General features: G+C 49.3%; 11 protein-coding genes; 7 read left to right on the top strand and 4 right to left on the bottom strand.

Annotated features, from left to right (window-relative positions):
* Positions 1-475: 475 nt before the first annotated feature.
* Positions 476-2,442, bottom strand: FFUJ_00997 (probable cyclophilin E; the record flags this gene model as incomplete). XM_023568840.1 has 3 exons in its annotated part: positions 476-613; positions 664-2,324; positions 2,376-2,442. The coding sequence occupies 3 exons, from the start codon at positions 2,440-2,442 to the stop codon at positions 476-478; spliced, it is 1,866 nt and encodes a 621-aa protein (XP_023424535.1).
* A 483-nt stretch (positions 2,443-2,925) lies between these two features.
* On the top strand, positions 2,926-3,690 carry FFUJ_00998 (uncharacterized protein; the record flags this gene model as incomplete). XM_023568829.1 has 2 exons in its annotated part: positions 2,926-3,458; positions 3,516-3,690. 2 exons carry the CDS (start codon positions 2,926-2,928, stop codon positions 3,688-3,690), a joined length of 708 nt encoding a protein of 235 aa, XP_023424534.1.
* Positions 3,691-4,170: 480 nt separating this feature from the next.
* On the top strand, positions 4,171-4,939 carry FFUJ_00999 (related to SLD5-part of GINS, replication multiprotein complex; the record flags this gene model as incomplete). XM_023568818.1 has 3 exons in its annotated part: positions 4,171-4,295; positions 4,351-4,531; positions 4,580-4,939. The coding sequence occupies 3 exons, from the start codon at positions 4,171-4,173 to the stop codon at positions 4,937-4,939; spliced, it is 666 nt and encodes a 221-aa protein (XP_023424533.1).
* A 558-nt stretch (positions 4,940-5,497) lies between these two features.
* On the top strand, positions 5,498-6,250 carry FFUJ_01000 (dehydrogenase-like protein; the record flags this gene model as incomplete). Its single annotated transcript, XM_023568807.1, has 1 exon — positions 5,498-6,250. One exon carries the CDS (start codon positions 5,498-5,500, stop codon positions 6,248-6,250), a length of 753 nt encoding a protein of 250 aa, XP_023424532.1.
* A 369-nt stretch (positions 6,251-6,619) lies between these two features.
* FFUJ_01001 (uncharacterized protein) lies at positions 6,620-10,363 on the bottom strand (the record flags this gene model as incomplete). Its single annotated transcript, XM_023568796.1, has 1 exon — positions 6,620-10,363. One exon carries the CDS (start codon positions 10,361-10,363, stop codon positions 6,620-6,622), a length of 3,744 nt encoding a protein of 1,247 aa, XP_023424531.1.
* A 3,229-nt stretch (positions 10,364-13,592) lies between these two features.
* On the top strand, positions 13,593-14,503 carry FFUJ_01002 (probable RPE1-D-ribulose-5-phosphate 3-epimerase; the record flags this gene model as incomplete). XM_023568785.1 has 4 exons in its annotated part: positions 13,593-13,708; positions 13,755-13,881; positions 13,939-14,184; positions 14,240-14,503. The coding sequence occupies 4 exons, from the start codon at positions 13,593-13,595 to the stop codon at positions 14,501-14,503; spliced, it is 753 nt and encodes a 250-aa protein (XP_023424530.1).
* Positions 14,504-16,230: 1,727 nt separating this feature from the next.
* On the top strand, positions 16,231-16,690 carry FFUJ_01003 (uncharacterized protein; the record flags this gene model as incomplete). XM_023568774.1 has 2 exons in its annotated part: positions 16,231-16,452; positions 16,502-16,690. The coding sequence occupies 2 exons, from the start codon at positions 16,231-16,233 to the stop codon at positions 16,688-16,690; spliced, it is 411 nt and encodes a 136-aa protein (XP_023424529.1).
* Positions 16,691-16,817: 127 nt separating this feature from the next.
* FFUJ_01004 (related to UTP18 Possible U3 snoRNP protein involved in maturation of pre-18S rRNA) lies at positions 16,818-18,563 on the bottom strand (the record flags this gene model as incomplete). The annotated part of the gene is made up of 1 exon (XM_023568763.1): positions 16,818-18,563. The coding sequence occupies one exon, from the start codon at positions 18,561-18,563 to the stop codon at positions 16,818-16,820; it is 1,746 nt and encodes a 581-aa protein (XP_023424528.1).
* A 465-nt stretch (positions 18,564-19,028) lies between these two features.
* FFUJ_01005 (carbohydrate kinase-like protein) lies at positions 19,029-21,589 on the bottom strand (the record flags this gene model as incomplete). XM_023568752.1 has 4 exons in its annotated part: positions 19,029-20,004; positions 20,053-20,346; positions 20,397-21,073; positions 21,185-21,589. The coding sequence occupies 4 exons, from the start codon at positions 21,587-21,589 to the stop codon at positions 19,029-19,031; spliced, it is 2,352 nt and encodes a 783-aa protein (XP_023424527.1).
* Positions 21,590-22,684: 1,095 nt separating this feature from the next.
* Positions 22,685-23,549, top strand: FFUJ_01006 (uncharacterized protein; the record flags this gene model as incomplete). XM_023568740.1 has 3 exons in its annotated part: positions 22,685-22,832; positions 22,895-23,184; positions 23,250-23,549. 3 exons carry the CDS (start codon positions 22,685-22,687, stop codon positions 23,547-23,549), a joined length of 738 nt encoding a protein of 245 aa, XP_023424526.1.
* A 735-nt stretch (positions 23,550-24,284) lies between these two features.
* Positions 24,285-25,493, top strand: FFUJ_01007 (related to a retinal short-chain dehydrogenase/reductase; the record flags this gene model as incomplete). XM_023568729.1 has 2 exons in its annotated part: positions 24,285-24,678; positions 24,751-25,493. The coding sequence occupies 2 exons, from the start codon at positions 24,285-24,287 to the stop codon at positions 25,491-25,493; spliced, it is 1,137 nt and encodes a 378-aa protein (XP_023424525.1).
* Between the last annotated feature and the right edge of the window lie 930 nt (positions 25,494-26,423).

The raw sequence follows: 26,423 nt of genomic DNA, 5'->3' as shown, positions 1-26,423 counted from the left end.
GCCACTGATTGGATGAAAAGAACCATGCCCCGCAATCTAGCTGGCCGGTTCAGCAACGATCCCAAGAGGTACAGTACAGGGCCGAGACGTGCAATCCTGGTGGAGGATCAAGTACCCATTGTCTAGGTAGTCTAGTCTAAGTGGAGTGGACGGGAAGGAAGCTCCAGATTTTTAGCTTGACTCACCTTTAGCGAAGAGACAAAAATGGCGAACGGCCACTACTTGCCACTTTGGCTGGTGAGGTTTTGCACTAATTAAAGTCGGATATTTAGCGGCGACGATGGACAGAAGCTCTACGGACGACGACTTTGGCGGCGTTCAGCCAGTGTAGCAGAGTTCGACGTCACGGAGAGGGCTCTTGGTTTCTACATACCCTCACGGGCTCAGCATGGATGTCAAGAGTGAGCTAGTCGTATCAACATGGCGATGTGGGCGTTTCCCGATTTTGCAGGCTCGTGCCCGGTCATCAGTATTACTATATGATATCAATGTTAAGCACCTTGATATCCTCCTCGGGTTTCTCCTTGTGCGTCCGTACGTTCTCGATTTTGTGGATGATGTCGAATCCCTGGGTAGCACGACCAAAAATGGTGTGCTTTCCGTCTAGCCATGGCTGTCCAACATCAGTGAATGCTCATCGTTAAGAACAGGAAGCAAACTTACCGTCTTCTCTGTTGTGATAAAGAACTGGCTGGCGTTCGTGTTAGGTCCAGCATTGGCCATGCTGACTGTGTATGGCTTATCGTGTTTGAGGCTGCTAAACTCGTCTTCAAATTCACGGCCCCAGATGCTCTCACCCCCAGTACCATCACCTAGAGGATCTCCACCCTGTATCATGAACTTGCGGATGACACGGTGGAAGATTGTGTTGTTGTAGTAGCCATTCTTAGAATGTGTGACAAAGTTCTCAACCGTCTTTGGTGCCGCGTCAGGGAACAGGCGGATGTGAATGTCTCCATACGTAGTGTGAATGACGGCTCCGGTGCCCGTCTCGGTCTTCTTCGCTTGTGCGTCCTTCTTGTTGCCCAACACCATCGGTTTCTCGTTCTGCACATCTCGTGTCGACTTGGAGATGTCTTCCTCGTTAGAAAACATGTAAAACCGCACCTTACCAACACCAGTGGCAACCAGAATTGGATCTCGGGTCTCTGCTTCCTGTAAAAGGGGATTACTGGAAGCACCCATTTCTACTGTCGTCACTCCCTTCTTCTGGGGTGCCCCTTGGTATATGGCAATATTGACAGCGCGGAAGTTCTCATCCTTGCCATACACCTTGACCACTTGGTTGGTATATGTATTGAGCACCTTGATTCCCAGCATGGAGCCGTAGATAATAAAGTTCCCTGATTCGTCGAAGATGACATTGGACTTGTACTTGAGCGTCTGCGATTCAATGTCTCTCTCGTGAGCTGTCCTCCGTCCAAACTCGACGTTGTCAAGTTTAGCAGCTCCCGCCCCTGAACGGTGCATCTCCTCAGCAACCTGCAAAGATTCGTCGTACTCGCGATGTAATTTGGCTGTTGCAAAGTCAAAGATGCGTATTTTCCTATCTGGCAAAGAGAATGCTACCAAACTTTTGCCGTTGGGAGATATGGAGAGGCATGACGGCACCGATTTGGCCTTTTTGAAGTCGAAAAGGTTGGTCGAACTCTTGTACTCGAAAACTCCATCTGGCTTTTCGTAGTCGCCGCTCGGTCGCCAATATTCGAGCATACCACCCTCGTCAGCGGACACCACACAGTCGTATGCCTCGTTGAAAGCCATTAGATGCACAGGCTTCCTATGCAAGCCCTTGATAGTGTGGATAGCCTCCTCCTTCTCGCCTCGTCCGTCGTAGATATGAATCAGGGGTTTCGTTTCCTCGGATACGGCCAGGAGTGGCAGCGAGGCGCCCTTGCTATGAACCCAGCATACACAGTTGGGAGCATAGTTAAGAGAGATCATGGATAGTAGGTCGAATGTGATGACGTCGAAAATCTTGACTGTTTCGTCGACACCGGCCGTCGCGAAGCTTCGTCCATCATTGCTCACGGAAACCGACTTAATCTCGCCATCGTGCGCCTTAAACTCCTTGACAAACTCAATGCCTTGAGCAATCTTCTTCCAGAACTTGACGACACCATCGATCGAGGACGTGATGAGGAATTCGGTCAGGGGAGTCCATGTCGCAAAGAGGATCTGTTCCTTGTGCATCAGGGACTTTGAATAACGGGGCGACTTGGGCAAAGCCGCGACGTAAAGCTTTTCGTGGGGCAGGACTCGCCGCTTCTTCTTGGGGGCTTGCGAGGGCAGTTGAGGGCCCATTTCATCGTCGGAGGAGCTGTCTGGACGATTTGTTAGCATCGTTATTTGTGACGCGATAGGGATTGCTGTACTAGACGCATCATCACGAAACTCGGAATGGTTGCGCTTCTGTGAGCGATTGTCATCATCTGAGGCCATCTCGATTATCGGCCTGCTCCAGAAATTTAAACCCGTTGTTTCTGGTTTGTTGCGACCAAGATGCAGTTTTTCGTGGATGTACACTTTGCGACAGGCACAGATTCCATGTTGTCGAGACAATTTCAGCCTCAAGTGGCACGACCTCGAATTGTGGCGTTCCTAGGCCCAGTACCTAGGTACCTAGTAGTAAATACAATGCCAATCAGGTCCACATTGTTGAGATCATGACATCTATTAAACGTACCTAAACGGGATCCCACGAGGTCCGAGACCCCGGCTCCGAAGACGGGTCAAATCAGGTTCGTTTCCTTGCTTTCCAGTATTAGTTATATCATGTGAAATATCCGTAGTACATTCGAATTCAATCGTTTCTAATCTTTCACTTCTATTCTCCGTTTTATATCATATAATTCTTCCTCTCGACTACGGCTTGTACATCCCACCTGAATAAGCGCTGAATAACCTCTCTGGACCGCGACCATCATGGCACCTCGTCACCCCCTTCAACGACTTACGTCGCCCTCACGAGGTGTTTCGCTATTGCTTCATATCATCGGAATAGCTTCTTTCAGTTACAACTTTCACTTTCTCACAGTCTGGGATACACCTATAGCCAGGTCTTACGGATGGCATATGCAGTTCCTTACCATTATTGGCCTTTCAGCATCACTTATTGCCTTTGTTCTCGGGGCATTGGCCGATATTACCCTGAGCCAAACACTCTTCCAGGCTAAGAATGCGGTTGCTGTTCTTGCTACACCCTTGGAAGTTGTCATCTCAATCTTGTATTGGGGACTGAGGCTCATTGACCCCAAGCTGCTCATGCCTGATGACTTCTATCTGCACATCGTCCCTGATATGGGATTTCACCTTGCGCCGGCTGTACTCCTGAGTCTGGATCTCGTCCTTCTTAGCCCTCCTTGGACCATCCCAGCTTACGGTATAATGGCAATCAGCACTGTCATTGCCTTTGCCTATTGGTACTGGGTTGAGCTCTGCTTTAGCCACAATGGATGGTAAGTTGTTCTTGACTTCTCGGTGAGTGTGAGTCGATAGATCGTTAACATCTATAGGTACCCGTATCCACTGTTCGAACTCCTTTCCACTACCCAGCGAGTAATGCTGTTTACATTTTCAGCTGGGCTAGTCACAGTCTCTTCCTCGTTCCTCAAGTGGGTGTATGGCCGAGTGAATGGCTTCGAAAAAGCAGAAAGGGAGGCACATAAGCCTCTCAAGAAGGTCCAGTAACCATCTCAAACAGATCGGGGCAAATGCAGAACATGTAGATGTGTAAAGATAGGGGGGTGGGGGGGGGGATGATTTGAAGGATAGAGGTGATAGGCAATTGCTTGGTGCGGGATCAACCACTGAAACATAGAAGGCCAACAAACCTTGTACATATCCGTGAAGAACAAATTCAAGAGAGCTTGATATAAGCATCCTTCTTTTAGGGTCAACATTTACGAACAATTGCTGAAAAGAACGTCAAGTCTCGGGTGTCAAATGGCGAGGACACCAATTATAATACCTACCTAGTATTACAGTGAGTGGCCCCGCTCCCACAGAAACATCCATTCCCTTCAGCCTCACAAATACACTCCACCATACATAGTCTCACTTGACCATCAACCTGAAGAGGAAAATATATAATATAAGCCAGCCAACTGTGCCACCGAACTTTCTATAACCTTTTCTGCCTCATGATTCGAGAACGATTTATTTTTTGAAATGGATATCGATGACATTCTTCGCCAAGTCGACCCCACGTCTCACAGAATCCCCAGCGAAACACGCGATCTGCAAGCTTTGACGCGTCTCTGGGTTGCTGAACGCTCAGCACCTGAGCTTCTCGAGTAAGTCTTGAGTGCTCTTTTTTCCTGCTTCCTAATACTCACAACTTCTATGTAGATGGCCAACAGATGGCTTGTTCGAGCGCGTCAATGCACGCATCAAATCCCAGATCGAAAAGGTTGAGGATATGACGGGTGATATGGATCCAAAGACAAACTTTGCCCTCATCGTTATTCAGACTGAGCTCGAGAGGTACAAATTCCTCGTTCGAAGTTTTCTTCGGGCTCGCATAGCAAAGGTAAGTGTCCTTAGTCTCATTAACCTACAGGGAATTGACTGTCCTTAGATCGATAAACACACCCTACATTACCTCTCAACCCAAGAGCTGAGAGACAGAATGTCTCCGACAGAAGCGGCCTATGCGACAAGACATCAGGCTCTCCTGCACAATCACTATCTCTCATCCTTCCTGGCGTCTTTTCCGCAGCAACTACAGAACCTCAATGACACTGCAGGCAACATCAGCATGATCGATTCACCAGATCTGGATATGGCTGTCTTTATCCGCATGCTAAGAGACAAGGACGTTTATGGTAAAGGAACCGACGACGACATCACTCTCCCTGCCAAGAATGGCGACGTGCTCATATTACGATGGTCAAGTGCAAAGCATATGGTTGATATCGGTGATGCTGAACTTGTTTGATGTGCTCGCTGGAGCAAAGCTCGAACCAGGTAGGCCACGATACATCAAACGTATTTTTTCCATACAAGACAGTTCAGCTTTGTGCACACCCGTTATCACCCTGGCTTGCAGCTCGCAAGCATCGACTTGTTGCATTCGCATTCGCATTCGCATTCATTTCTTACGCATAAGCGTAGATGCAGTGCTATTTGACAGGGGCATTGGGCAAGTCAGGAGTGTATTCAGAATGCTCAGCCTCTGCTTGGCATCATCGAGACTAGCAAACCTTGTCATCTCACTGATTCAACCTCATTCCCAAAAGGGTAATCAATCTCAGAGTGGCCCCAAGCTCCTAGTTCAACCACGGATTTAGGATTCAACGACAATCAATATCGGAGACAGAGATTAGAGTCACCAACATGACGACAACCACATGTTTCTGTGTCTGATCAGAATCTATCCTAGATATAAAAGAGCAAGAAGTGCTGTGAGGAAACGGTTTGCTCAGATCGCCACCATACTCAACGGGACATTACTCATTATCAACACTCACGCAACCTAACCGAAAAAGACACGATCATGTCTCTCCCTACCATCAGCCCCAATACCACTATCGCCCTCGTCACTGGTGCCAATCAGGGTATCGGCTTCGAAATCGCCAAGAAGCTTGCGAGCGAAAACAATGATTACCACGTCATTGTCTCTGGCCGCCGTTTACAAGCCATACAAGAGGCGAACGCTTTGCTTCAAGCTCGGGGGCTTAATGTCTCACCTCTCATACTGGACATCACATCAGATGATAGCATCGCCGCTGCAGTCGAGACTATCCGTGATAAATTTGGTCGTCTTGACATCCTTATCAACAACAGCGCTATCTCAGGCTATGGTATGGCCGTGTCTCCGCGAGAACTTATGATGGCCGTCTATAACACCAATTGTATCGGAACCGCTCTCGTCACCGACTCTTTTATCCCCCTCCTTGAGCGCTCTACCAAGACCCGCCGCATTGTCTTTGTCTCTACCGCCTTGGGCAGTTTAACACTGAAGGCCGATCCGGCGAACCCAATGCATAGCTTTGATTTCGGTGTTTATACGCATAGCAAGTCGGCTCTCAACATGATGGCGCTCCACTTTGCCATCAGGTATGAGAATGATCCGCAGTGGAAGATCAATATTGCATGCCCAGGGCACAACTCCCGGACTGCCTTGAATGGATTCGCAGGAACCGAGCCAGTTGATCTGGGTGCCATTAGCTCTGTGAAAGCCGCCACCCTGGGGCCTGATGGGGAGACTGGTACTTTCAAGGACGATAAGAGGGATATCCCCTGGTGAAAAGGTGAAGCAGCATCTTCAGGTCTCAAGGCACATCGACAATGGTCACATTAGAAGAAGAAGAAAGTCTCTCGGAATACGCAGTCGTTATATAAACACTCTGAAATGGTATCCTCTACATCATGTCATGCTCCAAGTCTAAATGCTTTGTATGCAGATGACATCGAATTTAACCAACGCCCTTACCAAGCCATACCATTTATGGACTTATCGGCCAGTTGCCTTTCCTTTTCTTCCCATCCTTCGTGTCTGCCATCATGATCTAACAGTATCTTTTTTGGATTCTTATTTTTCGGAAGTATATATGAAACTGAATAAACATGGTGCAAGTCATCATCATCATTGAATGGAGCTAGATGATCTCCAAGTTCAGGCCTCGCTATGAGAAGTGCCTGGTCGTCCTTCCCAGAGCGCCTGTTCACGGCGCATCTGTTGCCAACGGTATGGCAACACAGCACTGCGAAGACCAACAGAATGAAGCCGGCGCTGGTCTGGCAAGCCGATAAAGCCAGCTGACGGCTGTCGGCGATGGAGGCCGTCTCGCCGCCACGCACCACTAGCGCTCTTGGGAGCATCCTCGATGGGTGAGTGTTCTTGATCAGGGTCGTTGTGGGCATTGAGATCAATCTCAAGAGTCAAAGCGGTCGAGTAACGGCGCTCGGGCAGTGTGGCAGTTCGAGGTCGTACTCGAGGCCGAGCCAGGGCGTCGGCGAAATCCGAGGTATCGAATGGCTTTCGAGGGTAATCTTGTCCCTTCTCCTTCTCCTTCTCTTCTGGTAAGGAGGAGAAGAAGTTGTCCGGGGTCAGCTGACTCTCTGGAGGGGCAGAGGCAATAGTGGGCATAAGGGGAGGTTCCTCGAGAGGCGTGAGCTCCTCTGGCATCTTGGGTGAATTGGACGTGACATTCTCGACATCTTCAGCTACAACTTCAGTAGGTTCGAGAAGAGTATCCTCAGGAACAGTTTCAAGAAAGTGAGTTACCATCTCAGGAAATTGTTCATCGGTCGCATCTAAGTGCGGAATATGCTGCTCATCCTTGCCAACGACATCAGCCTGATCGTCTGTCTTCTTGGAAGGGAGAGATGTGTTCTCAGCAAGCTCTGTTACAGCTGGCGACTGAGCCTCGCCGTCTTTGGCATCACCCTCCATAGAAACGCCGGAATCACTAGAAGTAGGTGCTCCCTTAGGCGCCGGAGACGTGATCACTTCTGAATCCTCCTCCGCTTGCTTCAAGTTAGAAGTCAAGGTCTGAATTGGGGTTTTCCGGCTATGCTCTTTCTGCTGATCGTCACGACCAGCCTCATCAGTGTCGGCGTGAATAGAAGGTGGCTTAGGGAATTCTCCAAGTGCAGGCGCCTCCAGTGTCTTCTGCGCAGCATCAACCGGTGGAACGTCGTGTTTCTCAGCAACGACAGGCTCAGCCTCAGGCGTTTGCACTTCAGAGTCATTAGACAACTGAGCCTCTACTTGCTTCTCATTAGAAGGCTGTTCTTCAGCGGTAACTGTCACAGTAACCTCAGGGGTAGAAATGTCCTTTGTCTCGGTATCCTCACGAATGCTGGCTTCAGATGTAGTACCAAAGCTAGTTTCAGATTTTGAGTTGGCCTCGACTTCTGTTGGATTCTCGCGCGGCTTGTCTTTGGTCTCAGCCGTCTCCCACTGCTCCTCTTGAAAAGCTCGGTGGGTCTCGCCGGTGCCCTTCTCAGTGATGGCTTCGGCCTTTGCCTGTCCAGGTACAGGAACATCTGGTCCAGGTACTTGTTCTGCGGCACTCTCAGTTGAGGGCTCTTCAGCCATCATTGCCTTCTGAAGCTCAGGTGTCGTAGGGGCATGAGGCTGTGGCTCTTGTTGAATTATGACTGGCGCGTGCTTCTTTACCTCAGGAAGTTGATCTATGTTTCCAGAGAGGTCCGGCATACGAGTGTCCAGGGATCGGCGAGCCGCTTTCTTATCAGAATTCTCGGCCGGCTTCTCTTTGACAAGTTGAATAGGCTCGTCATCGTCGGTGATCGGGCGGTGGAATTGCACCATTCCACTTGCGATGGCATCCATGTCAGACTGCTCTTGGTAGATGATTCTTCGTCCATCATCTATGATACGAAGTCCCTCGTTGGACTGATCATGAGGCATGGCTCGCGAGGGGGTTGCAACGACACTGTCTCGGGGGCTGAGGCTATCAGTATCCACCAGACTTGGAGTAGACGGGGGTTCGGACTGGTTCTCATCGTCTGCCATGAAGTCAGACATATACCCATGCTTCTTGGCCATTTCAACACCTGAAGGTACTCGGCGGATGTCCGGTGATGGGGTTGCTGGTGCCGAGGGGCATTCAACGGGATCCCTCAGACTTTCCTTCGCGAGCTTCTTGGTAAAAGAGTTGTCAGAACGAGTGCTGGCCATGGATCCATGGAAGGACTTCTCGGAGGGTTGGCGAGGAAGCGAGGCAGTAAACGAAGGCGTGGTTGGCGCAGCAGATGATGAACCAGCTGTGGAAAAAGGAGGCCTCATCAATTGAGGTGCTCCAATGGAAGATGCAGCTGTTCCGCTTGTCTTTAGCCGCAAGTTTGGCAGTGTATCAGGACAGTCTATGGCACATGTGTCTCTACAGAGCATCGTAATATCTGAACGAATGCGTTCCTTTAAGTGGGCTTCGAGGGCCTTTCGCTCCAGATCAGGTGTCGCAAATTTCTCGTGATGCACACTGTCATCGCCACCAGCACCGTCAAGGAAACCGTCAAAGATGAGGTGTCCGCGCTTGTGAACAGTCATGGTAGCAAGAGCATCCTCATGATGTTCAAGGACGTTACTGATGCCAGTCTGGAGACGTTCCATGACAGCTTCCATGGTTTGGCGACAGTATGTAACCGTGGGGTCGAGTCGGACGATGAGAGGCTCATGAACAGACCAGTTCTTGCCACGGAGCTCTCGGATGGTGAGAGTGAAATCATCCAAGGACCGCACAGATTTGTCTGTCATATCACGAGCTTTCTCTAGCTTCGCTTTGACTTGGTTGGCGAACTCGTCAAAGTCGCGACCATCGTGGTCATTAAAAAGAACCTTGCTTGTCTGGATACGATGGGAGAAGTAGGTATAGTCAGGCCCAATGTGGTTACGGACCTTCACCATGATATCAACAGCTCCATCCTCGATATGAGTGCAGCCACCGCTGCCCTCCAGGCCATCGCAAGACTTGTGACGCTTGTCAAACTTGCGCTTCCAGGCGTCAACTGGGTCAATGATAAGATTTGAGACACGGGTGGTCAGTTCTTCGCCGAGCAGGAGGGGTAGAGGTGAAGGCTGTCGGCTGTCAATCTTGATAGAAGCATTCCGGTTCTCTGGATAGCGGGTAGCGCAACGGCTGCGCAAGAAAAGCTCAATCGAATACCCAGATACAAACTCGAATTTCTGCGTGTCGCTAACAAAATGAGATCGGGGGATGCATGCCATGGATTGAGGCCGGCCGGTGCACGGCCGGAAGGTCTCGGACTCGGGACTGGTAGCTTCAGACTCAACGGACTCGGACCATTGGAATCCGGGGTCGTGCCGCACTAAGAAGAGACCGATGATCCGGTCGGTAGCGGCGACAACCTCGCGAGCATCGTCATGTGTCAACTCATACTCTTGGAAAGAGCGCAAAGACTTTTCTACGAGAATAAGGCCATCACGCTCAACACGGTACGTGATGCGATAACGCAATGGCTTAACGTCACGGTGTGGCTTGCGGAGCGGGTCGAGAGCGTTACTATCGTGGCGTGTGATAAGCTCAGAAGAGCAATGCTGCAGGCGCGAAAGCAAAGCTTGGCAAATGCGATCAGTAGCTTTCAGCTGGGGGGAAGCTTCATAGTCGCGAACATGCTCCGAACTATGAGGGGATTCGAATTTGACCTGGACATGCACCCGGAGTCCAGGTTTGGCAACTTTCTGAGAGGGTGAAGGGGATGCTGGTGGTGATGGTGACTGCAAGGGAGGAATTGAGGACTGCGACACGTCTGAGTGTCGGTTCCTTCTCCTGCTTAAGAGGGGGAATCGGCGCTTGGTACTTGACAGGGAGAAAGAAGGTGAAGATGTGGTAGAATGGCCGTCGGCCGAGTTGCTTGACCTTCTGAGAGGCATGTTGGGCCAATGTCGTGGAAACCCGTTTCCCTAAACTCTTCGTCTGCTGTTCAAAAGGGCGTATAAGTCGAGATGTTCGGTGCTCAATGGCACAAGGGGTCCATTGGGGACCGTGCTAATGTATATTGGCGTCTTGAGGCAGTGAGATCGTCCACTGATACTGTCGATTGGCAACTGAAGACACAATAGGGAAAGATATCGAGGAAGGAAAAGATTGAAGCAGTGAGGTCGGGCGCAAAAGCAAAGTCCACAGCAAGGAACTCGGCGGCGGGGGTCACTGATTGCAACCCGGGAGTGATCGACTAAAGCGCAGGCGCGGGCGGAGTCCAAAAGTCTTGGATACCTGTTCGGCAAGCCAGACTCAGACAGCAAGATAAGTCAACGGAATGGATCAATGAGCGGCAGGGCGTTTCCAAGGATGTGCGTGCGCTGGCGCAAGTTGAATGGAACACCAACTGTGTCCGTATACGGGTAAAGATCCTATCCTATAGTAGCCGTGTAAGGTAAGGAAAGAGAAAACCTGTGGCTGGTCAAGCTAAGTAGTAGAAGCACTAATGCTTTGTGAGGATCGCGAATAGCAAAAGATGGGTTTTCACTGGTGACTATAAGGTGGGAGGGGAGAACCGCCTGCCACGGCGCATGAATCACGGCGGGTCTTTTTAAGGCTCTTGCTTGGTGTTGCTCGCCATCCATATCCCGTGTGTGCTTCCGGCTTCCATGGATAATGGTATTGGAGTTGGCACATGGATCGATTCTCCCCAGGTCAGAGTGCTCAGCACCCGGCGCATATGGTGGTGTCTCTGACAAAGTGGACTGTCATTTTGTCATGATCCAACACTTCTGTACCGGGAGACGCCGGGCTGGAGGGAACCCCCGGTGTTGGGTCTTCTTAGATCTCCGTATGTTCTTCGTAGGCAACGGCTGGGATCATGCCACAGCCCTGGGCTTGGGTGGTGTCCATGCTTGGCTAGCAGATGCTGGATTCTACCCGCTGAGAAGGAGGGAGGACAGAGACCCTGCTCTTTGCCGTTTAAAGTAACGGTTTGGTGGGCATGGGCATCTTGATGATAGCGATGGCGTGACGTTTTCGTTTATTTAATTGTCGATCAACCAGCCTCTGGGAATACCTAGGTAGTTACGTGGTTAAGTTAAAGTAATTCGATTTATCTGGAGCTCTTTCATTTAAGGATCATGTACCACTCGACTTCCTTCGACTTTTCTTTCCAAATTTCTTCCTCCACCCCCACCAAAATCGACATTTGTAAACGGCTACCAAGATCCGATACCTAACAAGCACCTACCTCCTTGCATTTTCGTGCAAGTCATTATGTACCTCCACCAGGTATGGGTCTTAGTGCGGGTTACCGACCTTACATCCCCTGGAAGCTGGAGGCTGGGTCCGAGCTTATGGCGCCTCAGTGGATACCTGCATCAGAAAACCTCCACTGCAAAATTACCCATTTAATCCTGGGCTGGCCGCTGGTTCTCTCATCTTTTTATCATTCGATAAGTGGGTTTATGAATGGAAATTTTCCAGTACCTAGGTATGTATGTAAGTTAAACGAAGCCAGGCTCAGATCTGGGCTCAGGCTTGGGTCCTGGCTACTAAGGTACATACATTACCTCAGATCAATTTTTATGACCTGCAGTAAGACAGACGGCTCTTCCCCATCTTTTATGTGTTCAGCTTTCTCGGCTGTAGATAAGTTAGGGTACTGTCAAGGGTGAGGGTGCAAAGTGAGGGCTCTGGTGAATATGTGCGCATCCAGCTTTGGGCATACAAAAGCAAGGAATGAAGGTTTTGCAGGATCCATCCAAGACGAATCCTTGCTCTCGGTTACAGGCGCATTCGACATGAACTTGAAAGTCAGCTCTGGACAATCACGGACAGCTGACGTGCTGTACAGTACAGTACGGGGGAGTTTCCATAATAATCCTCCAAGTTACCATGGGATGAGATGAGGCCTGGGCATATGACGGGTTGTCAGGCAGTTCCGGGTTCAGCCAGCCAGGTCAACCGTTAGAGTTTCTTATTCTGATTTCGGCAGAGTGATTGGCTGTGTATTACATTGAGGTCAACTGATGCGCCCTTGGTTTTCCTATTTTTGACATCGCGATCCTCGTTAGGCATCTGCGTCTGCTCGGTTTCGGCAACAGCCTGTTGGAGTTGTACATACTGGTAGGTAGTCTGGGTATCAAAGAGGAAGCTGACCAACCACGGCTCAAGCCTCATAACTCGGAGCCCCGGCCCAGCACACCACATCATTCCACTTCAGGTGGCCACAATCAATATCAGCCAGCTGAATGAACGCCTTGAAAAGTATCGGTTGCATTCAGCAGCCATTGACGAGCGTGGCAGGCGCTTCTATGGATGAAAGATTCATCGATTCATGCCGTGCAGCCTGTCTGTCTGTCTCCCTACGCGGGTAAGGAGTCACCAAGGGCCTTGGTCAAAGACACAGGCTCTGCGGTTGTTCTACGTTTGGATACCGCTGGACTTCCCCAAGAATCTCGCCTAGCGGCTTCCTGAGTTCAATCAACATCAATCATCTACAACAGCCTTATAATATCATATCTTCTCTTAATATCATTATTTAACTATATCTAGATAACCAATTAACAAACACCCAGGTCCCAAGCTGTTATCTCAGTAATTAGGTATATCTCGAGTATTTTTTCACTTATCAAGCTTCGGCAAGCGTGCTAGTTCGATGCGGCAGAACCCCCCTCGCACCTGCCCGTAGGTAAGGGTCAGTTATGCAATCCTGATCAATGTACCTTTGTCACGCTACGCCCTAAGAAGGAAGGGGCCCTTTAGGTTATAGGTAATACGGATCTAGGACGGAATTAGCAGAAAATGCATAGATGGATTCATTGATTCATTGACCGATCTAAAGACCTGGAAAAAACACATTTTGTGTCGCCCAGTTGCTTTGAATAAACGGCAAAACAAGCGTATACAATCGATCCATATACTGACACATCCCGAACTCTAGTCACGTGACGATACCGCCTTACAAGGTCAAAGCTCCACAGCCTGTACAACCGACCTAACCTATAGACCTAGGTTGGTATCTAGGTATAGGTTATGTACGAACCGTATCGAAGGTGCCCGTTCGTAAATAACCCCACCATTGACGAGTTCCAAAAGATACTGCAGACCAATTCTCTTTCCACCATCATACGCGACTCTTGAACGGTCCTCCTTTGATCGTGTATACTTCCAACAATGGCTCCCAAGACCATCATTGCTCCCTCCATTCTGTCAGCTGACTTTGCTCAGCTTGGCCATGACTGTGCCCGTACTATGGAGCAAGGCGCAGACTGGCTTCATGTTGATATCATGTAGGTCGCGAGTAGTAAAGTCAAGGGAACTATGCTGACATTGTAGGGATGGCCACTTTGTTCCAAACATTACATTCGGCCCGCCTGTCGTCGCATCTATTCGAGGACACGTCGATCAGCCCACAGAGGCCCATGGCCGTGGCACCTTTGATTGTCATATGATGATCGCAGAGGTAGGAATTGTCCTTCGGAATCGAATACACAGCGTGTAGCTTACACCGGGATACCAGCCCAAGAAATGGGTCAAGGAGTTCAAGAAAGCTGGCTGCAACCTCTACTGCTTCCACTATGAGGCCGCCTTCTCCAGTGCCGCTGAGAGCCCAGAGCAACAGACCGACGAGAAGACCAACCCCAAGGCTCTCATCCGATATATTCACGATCAGGGATTGCTAGCTGGAATTGCTATTAAGCCTGACACTTCTGTCGATGTGTTGTGGGAGATTCTGGAGAACAGCGATGAGAAGGAGAGGCCTGATGTAAGTCTCACTGATTGTAGTCCATGAAGCATGCCAAGTTGACATATAGCTACAGATGGTCCTCGTCATGACCGTATACCCTGGATTTGGCGGCCAAAAGTTCATGGCATCAGAATTACCCAAGGTCCAGGCCCTACGAGAAAAGTATCCCGAGCTCAATATCGAAGTCGACGGTGGCCTTGGGCCCAAGACCATCGACGAGGCTGCCGACGCTGGTGCCAACGTCATTGTTGCAGGCAGTGCTGTCTTTGGGGCCAAGGACCCCTCTGAGGTTATCGCCCAGCTGCGACAGGCCGTTGATACCCGAAGTACAAAGTAAATCTGAGATATACTATACGCGCGGACATAGATCTATTCATAAACTGCTTTACCAACTGGACTGAAGTTTGTATCCAACTGCTCGGCTTCGCTATCAAATGCCTATCGCGCGAGCGACTTCTGCCGAAATTCTGCGTCACGATCTGGCCACTCAGGATTCCGTTCACCATGGATTCTGGGTCTGCTGCCATCCAGCACGAAGAAGTCAGACCACGCTTGCGCACGCATGCCAGGCTTCCCCGGCGGCATTTACGCACAGTACATACTCTGCATTGCATAGCGCAGTGCGTGCATTGCAGTATTAACCCCGGTTTATTAGAGTTGCCTCGCTCTCTAATGAGGCCCATTTCGAGGCCTTTCCAGTATCATCCAATTAACAACGGAATAGCCATTTATGTCAATGTGTGCCACTACATACATACAGCGCACGCCCAATTCAACCGCAAGTATTACAAACGCTCACTCCTTGAAGAGCCTCTACATCAAAAAAGCAAACTGCATTTCCATCATGACATTATCATTCATCCTTGTCTTTCCTTCACCCGATTTTCTCCGTGATCTCAGATTAGTTTTCGCTGCCATACCCTACAACGGTCCGATCATTGCAAATTACTAAATAAATCTCATCATGTTCGTTGGACATGTATGCCGCTTCAATTCCTTGTCTGCGAGCCTGAGGGTCTTTCTTCCTTTTATCCGTAGCTGCTCTGGTGCGAATTGCCTATTTAGGCAATCCAACAGCAACACCACTGAAATCTTAAAATATACTGCAAAAAGACTCAATGAACTCACAGAGAATCATAAATATAAGAAAGACTGCAAACTGTCAAAAAAAGACAGCTGATAGGCACTGGAGACTTGCTCCCACCAGGGCTTGAACCTGAGACCTTCGCATTACCGGATACTCGATGTGAAGTATTAGTACGACGCTCTAACCAACTGAGCTATGGAAGCCGATCAGCTGTTTCTTATTGTTGAGGACTGACGTGCAGTTAGAGCATATGATAGTAACAAAATGAGTGGCGGTAGAGCTTTCTTGAGCGTGAAGAATCTCTTGACATACGAGTATGTTGTCCCTGAAGATAAAAAGCCTAAATGACAGAGACGCCAGACATCCTCGTAAACATGGAGCTGGCACAGTAGCTTAGATCCAGTGTTTGTTGTCTCTGTGCCAACAAAAAAGTTCGACGAATAGACTGTAATGCTTGCACTGATTCATATATATATATATGTACGTGTGAGCAATCTTACAATTTGTTGGCTTGATGATAAGCTTATTGCTAGAAGTAGTGCATAACGCGTTATGTAGTGGTTGCGTTTAGAAAACGCTATCTGTGGCTTCGTTTGGCATTTATTCTTAATGTCTACCTATACAAATCAGATAAAACACAGAAGCTGGTTAGGAAAGTGAACAAGGAAAGGTGGAGATGTGAAGGCCGCCTGTAGCGGATAACTGCCTCATGGGCAGACAGCAGACGGCAGCCTGCAGTTATGGAAGTCTTTCGTAACTCAAGTGAATGTTGCCAGGCCATTCGCATCTTCGTCACAGGACTAGCCACAACGTCACTTCGACCTGGTCAATATCACTGGTGCCTTTATATGTTATCCCAAGAACATAAACATATCGATTCTGCATACTCTTCTGTCGTAAGATCTGGCTCAGAAGTCACCAACAAGTCAGCATAACCACTCTTCACTCAACTTGAACACGATATTCCCACCTCAGTCATGACTCGATCCCTCGATGAAGATTCAGACAGTGATCTAGTTGATTGCTTCGGTGTCATCGTCCTTACCCCCTCCAACTCGTCCGAACCCAGTAGCAAACATGCGACCCTCATGGATCAGTGGAACGAGTACTTCAAGAAAGGCACCCTGCAAGACTTTCAGCGACTTTGTGTCGATCTAGGCCTACCGAATGACCTCCCTAGCAAGACCAAATGCCGAGACGTCAGTTTTCAAATACCCATGATTACTTCCAGATGCTGATTTACTGCAGGCGCTCAAGAGCATCAGCGTCAACATCAAGCAGTTCCTGCAATGTGAGAACAGGCCCGACGATGTCAAGCTCTTCAAGAATAGAAAGGAACTTATCGTCTGGACGCGCAAGAGGAAGGATTTCTTCCCCCGACACCAACTGCCCAAGGGTAGCCCACTTCGGACGCTGTTGAAGCACATGTTCAACTGACCAATGTCTGTATGTTGGAGAAGGATCAGACACAAGACATTACACTGGATACTGGATAGATCATCAATGGAGTGACAGACGATATTGATTGCAGATAATCATGCGCCATTTTGTGTTCATTAAATGTCTAACTTCTTATCTCCCAGAGCCTAATCTTCCCTGTGTCATTACCAACCGCCAACAAGTCACTCTGGTTCCCGAACGCGACTGCAGTGATTCTTCCAAGTGGTGTCTGTTCCGTAGGCCAGTTACGGTACACGGTGCAAGTCGGTAGATGCACAAGGCGCAAAGCGTCCTTCTTATGTTGGCTTCCGAAAGCCATGAGCTGTCCATCTGGTGAGAAAGCAATATGTGTAATGGGCGTGACAAGCTGCTCGAAGACTCTTTTAGGTGTCGGTCGCTCCTTGATAGATACATCCTCCGACTTAAGTACGACAAGCTCGTTCCGATCGTAAATGTTGGTGATGCCGCTGTTAGAACCTACAGCGACCCATCGATCGTCACCCAGTACAGCTGGACCCTGATGACCACCAAGACTGAGGACAATACCACCAACACAACCCTCATCATGCCATATTCCCAAGAATGAGCGACTCTCCATGCTGTACTCACCAACCTGGCCATCTCGACCAAGGATGGTCATGCCGTTTCCAGTGCTCCACCAAGCGAAGTCTGCAATGCCATTCTGACTAGCGAGTCTGGCAGCCGAAATCCACTGCATAGATGTTGTGTTCAGAACGTTGATGATACCGCCTCCCTTTCTGGTAGATGCAACAATGGCCATGTATCGACCGCATGGGCTGAGCTTAAATCGCTCCATAGTCTTGTGCTCGAGCCTGTGACCGAGGATCTGAGTTGTCTTTTGCACCGTTCCTGATTTGAGATCCCAGTGGTGGAAGTATTTTCGTCGGCCGGCGAAGAACACCTTGTCGCCCCGAGGATACAGGAACTCGGCCCTTCGAACATCAACTTGCTTGACTTGTACTGAAGTCAACTGAGGATTAGGTGTAGGATGAGCGGCTGGCGCGATGTGGTGGAGGTAGAGGACAGAAGCGGTGCTGGAGGAGAGGAGGACCGGGAACTCGGGGTGGAAGGAAAGGTTGGCGACGGGGGCCTTGTGCTTGTCTGGAATCTCTCGTGTGCGTTGGATGTCAATGACTTCGGGTCGCAAGCGCCTCTTCTTGGTCGATCCGGCCCCGGCCAGACTGTTGACGTCGCGAAGAAACTTCTCAAGAGGCTGAGCAGAAATCTCAGAGTCGTGATCGCTGTCTGCTGAAGAGTCAGACGCAGCAGATGATCGCCTTCGCTTGCTAGGTCGCCCATCTGCCTCGCGCGCCCACGTTGGAAGGGGATTAAGTCGGAGGTATTGTTGTCGCAACCGTCTGCTGTACTCAGTTCCGCTCACAAGATCCTCGGCCTCCGTCTTGCGCAGCTTTCGTAAGCGAGTGGCTCCAGCCAGGGAAATGGCTAGCCTGTCGTCATCACTATCCTCCCATACAGGAGCATTTCCATCGGTGGGCTTTGCTGCCTTTGTGACCTCTGCAGCGCCTGCTCCAGCACCCGTGTCGAACATGAACAAGTCCGCGTCGTCGATTTCCTCCAGCCCAGGATCTTGCTCGACAAGCTGGAGTTCCTTACCCTCCGCGTCCCAGATACTATCAAAAATCCCATCGTCTTTGAACAATTGCGCTCGGAAGCCTGCCTTATTACCTAGAACAAGTCGCTCCAACTCTTCCTCGTCCGAATCTTTATCGTAGAGCGCAATGGTTGGCTTCTTTTGAAGAACCTCATCTTCTGAGTCAAATTGAGACTCGTTCTCCGAAGAGGAGGAAGATGAGGTATCTAGCATCTCTTCGTCTTGTGGTGGCGCCATTGTTGTCCTTCGGCTCACTGGAGTAAGTTTTGCGGTTTCTGGTTTGGAAATGTTTAAGGCCATGGAATTTTTTTAGAGGGTCCGAGCAGCCTTGCGCACGCGATTCTTTATGATTGGCTCTCTCAATTTAACACTAGCAGAGTAGTGACCAATCAAACCAAAGATTGAACGAGGCTGATGATGCATCCGTATAAGACAAGCAAGACTATTCGAAGAAGTTAACCCTGAAAAGATTACTCAAGAATGGGCTTCAATGAGCTTGGCGAGCTCACAGCGACCTTCACAGGCCCCCATAAGTACGGATCTGGTGTCTAGCCTACCGAGGTACCTAGCAGGCAGGTAGATATTAGGATTCAATGGAAGTATACGCAAATGTGAGAAGTTTAGGATGCCGGGAATTACAGGGAAATCCAGAAGAGAAGAAAGGATAAAATTGTTTTAGGGTATTCAATCGTCCTTCTCCCACTACTCTGCTGCTGCCTGTGCCAACACACTCTCGAGTCTGTGTAGATCAGGACTCACCGACTCTGGAGACTTTAGTGTTAAACATGAGCCGGCTTGTGCAACATCAATGAGGTTTTCGACTTTACCACCCTGAGCCAACCCAGAGATTAAAACACCGAAGAAGGTATCTCCAACACCGTTAACAGATACAATGTTCTGGACCTTTTCAGCTACAGAGAATAGTCGCATATAGAGCCCACCAACGCTGGGGTGGTCGCTCATCGAGCGAGCAAGGATGTACTCTTCGGAGTCAGGATCCTTCAGACGGGGATCATCCTTTGCGAGGATAGTGGTCAGGAGAACACCTTGAGGACCAAGTTTCGTTACAATAGTCGGAATATAAGGAAGTAGTTGAACTGACTGAACGGGAACACCAGCGTCAGTCAGCTCGGCTGAAGTCATATTAACGAACCGATCTCGAGCACCCCGCATGCCAAAGGCATCGATGATGTCGAACCACTCTGGTGCCTCAAAGTAGCCGTTATCGCGAGCTGCGGAATACATGGCTGCCAGCTCATAGCTGTTGGGAGAAGCGATATCTACCGTGGGTCGAGGGAAGACTCTAAGTTTCGGATGCCCTCTCTGAGGACAGAAAAGGTTCATAGACTTGGCTGTCGATACCGGCTCGAATGCAATCTTGCAGCCTTGGTCTTGGCCAGCCTTGAGCCATGCCCGAATATCTTTCTCGCTCCAATTGCCATCCACTACCAACCACTTGGGCTTGGTTCCCCGGACGGCAGACTTCCAATATTCGGGAAAAGAGTGGTTTGTGAAGATGCCCATATCGGCCATAGCCATGACTAGATTCTTGTTTGCATCGTTGACAGCAACGTACTGAGCCGTTCTATTAGAGCCGTGATATTCATGGCCTAGTTGTCGAATGTAGGTGGTGTCAAGGCCGGAGGCTTCGAGCCCATTAAGAATGGTCTTGCCAGCACTACAGCACGTCAATAAGGGTCAGGTCTCGATACGAGAACGCGCTTACACGTCATCACCAACCATGCTACAGAGCCGTACTCGTGCATGTTTGCTTACAGAGTGGGCAGCGAGAGCTACATTGTGGCCGACACCTCCGATTGACTGGCTGATACTAGACGGATTCGAGGTGTGGAGGACGGGTGAAGCGTCACCCGACTTTGGGGCATAGTCACAACTCAGATCAACAGCGACAGAGCCAGCGACAAGGATATCGACCTTACTGTCAGACGCTACTTCTGGCACCTTGAGCTCAGTAGGAGCAGGAGATGTAGGTGCAGATGGAGCGGCAGAATATGAATTACTATAGCTACGATTAGATTTACGTCCGAGACCATTCATCGCTGCACTTACAAAGTCTTGACTGGTTCGGAACCAGAAGACAACAGTTTTGAGAGTTCGACAGCGATGTTGGTGGCCCGGGTGATGTTGGACGTTACCAGCGCCTTGTTAGCAATAACGGCCTTCTCTCCTGTGAGCTCCTTGAGCCTGCCCAGGATATACGGAGTGTTGGCGCTGCCAGTGAAGCCCTTCTCATTGGCCTCCCTGACAGCCTGTTCGATGTAAGCCTGCATCTCAGGCGCGGGGATGCCAAATTCCTCCGGGATTGGGTTGGCAAAGAGCAAGCCTGACTCAATTCCAAGCTTCTCCTGGGCCAGAATGATAGCGGCAGCCTCCTTCTCAGTGTGAACAACAGAAGGACTCTTGATGCCGCTATCACGAGCCCAGAAAGCTGGGAAATCAATCTTTCCAGACCGTCCGTCTGCAAAGGTCGACACATGGGCACCCTGGGTCTCGAGGAATTCCAGTGTCCTGGGAATATCAAGGAAACCCTTGCAACCGCTACTGATGACAGCTACCCGTGTTCGGCCAAGTTCAGTGAGATCAGCAGAAACGTCCATTGAGTCATGGCCTCCGCGGTGAACGCCGCCGAGGCCACCAGTACCAAATACTCGAATGCCTGCAAGCCTGGCGAGCAACATAGTTCCTGAGATGGTGGTGCCGCCGTGAATCTTCTGTCCTGTCAAACCCTGAAGCAAATCTCAGTCAGCCCTGTAGCCTATGCATATCAAAGATGTTGACTATGGATACAATGCTACACACACGTGGCATGACCAAAAGCAGTACCTGACTTGACTTACCATTCCCGCAAGGTAGGCAATATCTCTCCTGGATGCTTTGACAGCGCTTCCACTCTCGATCATGCGAAGGATGTCAGATGCTGTTGCCCCAACAGTAGGAGCACCATCAACAATGGCGATGATGGCGGGAATACCTCCATTGCTGCGGACAAGATCTGAATGTTGGAGGGCGAGTTCATTGCCCAGGGCTCCGTGAGTGTAGATAGTTGACTCAAGGGCAACGATGGGTTTGTTGGTGGCAACAGCATCTGTGATCTCGTCCGAGATCTTGAGCAAGTCCTTGACAGCAGCCAAGGAGGAGCTCATGAGGCGGCGTTGAGGATAAGAGCAGCCCGGCCGAGATGCGGCTCCGGAGCAGCGCCGAAGGACGGAGCCGTGCCGGGCAACGAGACTTGACAGCCGCATGTTGGATATGCTGTATGGAGTGGAATGCAACAGTATACGCCAATGAGCAAGGGCTTCTGGGGCCCCTGAAATTCAAGATGAGGAAAAAGAAAGAAAAAAGACGTGTTTGAATCAAGATTTGATGTTGTTGAAGCTGATCACCTTTACTGAGAGGAGGGGGTTGGAGGAACTGACCTGACAACCTGAGTTAGCGCTAGAGTTGGGCAATGGCAAGAGCCTCGGATCACAACTATTAGCGATCCTTTTAGAAGCCAATGATTCCCCTATCGTGAGATATCTTCTGTCACGATAAAAGAAAAAGAGCTCCACAGCCGCCAATTTGGTAACTCAAGAGGATCTTTTGCTCTGAGCAGGCGGTGTTGGTGGTTCTTAGCTCTTGGCTATCGGGGGGCTCCGCTAGTAAATGCCCCTCTACTCAAGGAAGTAATTCCGCTGCGAGTTGGTGACGGCGGGAATTCCATCTTGAAAAGTCAACAATGTATAGTTATTTCGCTTTTTTTTAATTTTTAATTATTTTTAATTTTTAATTATTTATATTTAATTCTTGAGCTGTAATTCTTTTCTTCAACCGGTGAAGCAGTACTTATGTAGCTAGGTCCCTGCATTTTAAATTTCAATGATTATTGAATCCCTGTCCAGTTGATTCTGAAACATGGCTGTTGCTCGTAATGCACTGCAACACTACAAATGGTTGAACGATTATTACTCTATGAGTGTAAGTCTGATATTCATGAATCAATGCTATTTATCACCAAGCATGTCCCAGAACCGAACTCGGAATGCCATCAGTTCAAGATAAAAGACTGAGAAACAATCATTCATCCTTACTATCTATGTGCCTAGCCTCATTTACTGGTAAAACACCCTTGTAATCTTGCTTTTATCAAGGACTAAGCCCCCGTCCTCAAACATCTCCCAAGGATTTTGCAGCTGTATTGGATACTCGGCCAAGCCCAATTTCCGGTTTCAAAAAGAAGATGTAGTCATTTTGGCTCCTGTGCCGTATTTCCCGCGATGGTGAATTTGTTGTTGCCGTTACATTTTCTCACACCTCAGTTTTGCTAGGACCTGTATAGTAACTGATACTACCTGGTAATGCTATCATCAAAGCAACAACTGACAGCCGTGCTGCTCCTGGCTGCGCGCGTGCTGGGACTGAACTTTACAATTTCCAATGGCCAGATCTTTACACCTGGTTTTGTGGTGCTGGATGCCCCTCAGCCGAACACGCCGCTTGGAGGAGGTAAGTTGACAGACATTACGCCGTCGACGATAGCTTCACCTCACTAACACTGTTGATACAAGATACTTTGCACGTGGCTATAGACGTGACTGCCAACGGCAAGCTGCCGTTGCCACCGCATGACGAAGATGACGATAACCAGATCTTCAGTATCGACATGTTCCTCTACAGTTACATGTCAGGTCGCAACCTGACCATCTCCAATGGAACGGCGACCGCTAATAATGCAAGTCTCGGGGAGATCATGACCCAAGAACCAAGCAGCACGGTCAAGCATATCAACTGGGTGTGGCCTGACTGCCTCGTTGGTGATGGAAAACCTGAAGGAGATAGTGACCGTGGTGTTTACAACGTGAGCAATACCTACTTCTACACTCTTTCTTACCTTATTAGAATATGTTCTGACGATATACCTAGATTTCCATCCGGCAAAACTTTAGGCTCAACGGCGATGACCACTACACCATCTTCGACGTTCCAATCAATGTCACCAACTCGATTCCTGAGGATGACGATCGGCCGTCTTGTGATGAGCTATCGAATGATATTCTCTCGCCCGAAGAAATCGACGCAGAGGCAGCTAATAAAGTGGGCGTTTTGTTTGCGCCAGATGACTCGACCGAGCTTGAAGCCAGTGGTGAGGCTTCGAAGGGATCTGTCCTGGATTCGAAAGTAGCGGTATATGCTGGATTAGTGAGCTTGTTCATGACGATTTAATTTTGAAAGATCTTGATTAGGTAGCCTTTTAACTGACATTCTGATACCCCCAACTTACAAGAGGAAGCTCTTTGATATGTTGTATCGTATTCCAGCAAACTTTTTCCAGTAATCCATTCTTCGTTCAAACGCTCTCGAGCCATAATAATTCATAGTTCCAAAGTCAGGGCGTGAAAGTTGAAACAGCTCGTCTTGGATTGTCGCACATCTTCAAATCCCACTAACCAATGCAGGTTACCAAATCGCCATGTTCACCCTCATCTGCCATACCAATTAAGGAATCATCCCCGTTCAGTATAGCTTTAAGGCGATCGAATTGCGGGGTCACCATGATGCCGAGGAATAATCCACAAACAATGGCTAACTCATGATAGCCCAGCTTGGCGCGAGCAAAGATGTTGTTCGGTAGGAGCTGCTACGAGAACCCTGACGAATAGCTCTTTGACTATTACCCCGGATTTCCCATCCCTGCCAACTACTGCAGCGAGCAGCGAGTTGGTAGCTGTTCGTGGAAAAGGACCTCGGTTTGCATGCTCCATCATGAGAACCATGCATCAAGCCCATTCCCCCTCCATAAGAGATGCCTATGCGCATCTGAGGCGCAAAGTACGTTGTTCGAGTACTTGAGCTGCTCACCTGGACCTGTACACTGCTTGTTTTCCATTTGGAAAAGTAATCGTATCTCGGTGTAATCTGACCACAAGATATTGACTTACACCAGACTCAGACGCCATCATGCCGATCCATCAAGGACTCATCCCGCGAGAAGGCTTTTGCGCTGACGTTGTATTACGACTCATTCGTCAGACTGCCCTCAACCCAGCTCTCCTACTTCCACTCGTGCTATTCGCTCGCCTCACCAAGAAGGGTCAAGATCTATCCATTCTTCATCCTAGCGCCTCCGGCCACCTCAAAACGCTATTCTACGTTGCTCTGGCACGATGGGCCAGCGGATGGTGGTCCGATAAGACCAGAAACAACTGGGTTGACGACAAATATGACTGGAAGCGCGAAGTTGTTCTCGTAACAGGTGGTGCGGGAGGTATTGGAGGGCGAATCGTGAAGCTATTTGAGGAGATGGGCGTCAAAGTTGTCGTTCTTGATGTTCAGCCCATGTCTTTCGAAGTTTGTATGTTATCTTATATCTAACCCCCAGTTCAGGCTCAGAACAGGAAGAGGAGGCTGACTTCACACCCAATAGTGGCCAACGTGCACTACTTTCAATGCGACCTACGATCGCCCGAAAACGTCGAGGCCGTCGCCGAAAAGATTAGAGCTGAGGTGGGACATCCGACCGTCGTTATCAACGTGGCTGGAGTTGTCAGGGGCAAGACTATCTTGGAGTCCCAGCCCAGCGATATCCGCTTCACCTTTGACGTCAACACCTTTGCGCCCTTTTGGATAGCAAAGACATTTGTTCCTGATATGGTCGCCAAAAACCACGGCATGGTTGTGACCTTGACATCTTATGCGAGCTGGCTGACAATTCCTAACCTGGTAGACTATGGTGCTTCAAAAGCAGCTGCTTTAGCTTTCCACGAAGGCTTGACCGCTGAGTTGACTACCCGATATAATGCGCCCAAGGTCAGGACTGTAATCGTCCATCCAGGTCCCACCAATACTGCTCTTTTCAAAGGATACTACCAAAACACCGACTTCTTGATGCCACCACTTGCACCCGAGTCGGTGGCCGATGCAGTAGTTAGGCAGGTTCTCACAGGGCGTAGTGGGCATGTTGTGATTCCTGGCACGGGAACCATTCTGGCTGCTTTGCGTATGCAACCGGACTGGTATGCAATTCCCGTGAGAGCCAAGGCAGAGGCATATATGAAGAACTTCAGTGGTCGTCAAGTCATTGAGGATGTGGATACAGCCATTGAGAACAATGGTGAGGAGAAAGAAGCTGAGGGGAATGCAACCGCCAGTACGGTTTTGGTGTCCTGATCAAGACTGCCTTGTTAGGTGCTAGAATGTTGCGGATGAGTTGTGGTTGCTATTGTTTCATTTTGCCATATTGCACCGCTTGTACGTTATCACATTGTATGGGACTAGGTAATTGTGGTAGGCAACACAGAACCGCCCAGTCGTGATATCATTAATTGTCACTGTCAGGGAACGTAGTCTAAGCATATGGTGACAGATAAATGGAACACTGGAGCATTAAAGACATTGTAAATCTTTGTCTTTTGCAATAATACAGTTTTCATACGGTCTACTGAGGTAGGGCCCATGAGTTTTAAACAGAGACACTTGATAAACTCATTCTCGAGCCTATTCAAAGTGTCACTCTACGACAAGACCCAAGGTCCGATTATAAAGGGCGTGCGCGGGGGCTGGGGCTGCCTAGATACCTAAGTCCGAACCAGCCTGTGCGTTATAGGTCATCCATGTAATAGAGTACCATTGTGTTGGTGATGTCCCAGCCCGGATGTTATATCATGTTGGTGGTGCCAACTGACTGATTTAAGAGCACTCAGACATGCCGCTCTAGTAGGATGCATACAACGCGCGGCATAATTCGAATGATGGGCCGATATAATGACACGATAAATGAGTCAACATATTGACATCCAGTACTTGGGTTGGCTCCAATGCGGAAGACTCCCAACGGGTGAGCTGGCTGGCAAGGCACCTACAAACAAGATGAGATGAGAGACATCGCTTACGCTGCACTGCGCCAAAGGATCAGCTTCGATGCTGATGCATATACAATATTTGTGATGAGTTTGACAGCTTGCATATGCAATCAAGGTGAAAAGGGGGGGCGTTCTGCCAGATACCTTGCTCAATTATATATCATGAGATGATCATCGTTCGCTGCATATCGTGGTGAAGGGCTCCATCGTCAGCTCAACTGCTTGAAATGTGGCAGCG

This window comes from Fusarium fujikuroi, chromosome FFUJ_chr01 (assembly GCF_900079805.1).
Source record: "Fusarium fujikuroi IMI 58289 draft genome, chromosome FFUJ_chr01".
Lineage (NCBI taxonomy): Eukaryota > Fungi > Ascomycota > Sordariomycetes > Hypocreales > Nectriaceae > Fusarium > Fusarium fujikuroi.
The sequence above is the reverse complement of the archived record's forward strand: the minus strand, read 5'-3'. Positions and strand labels throughout refer to the sequence as shown.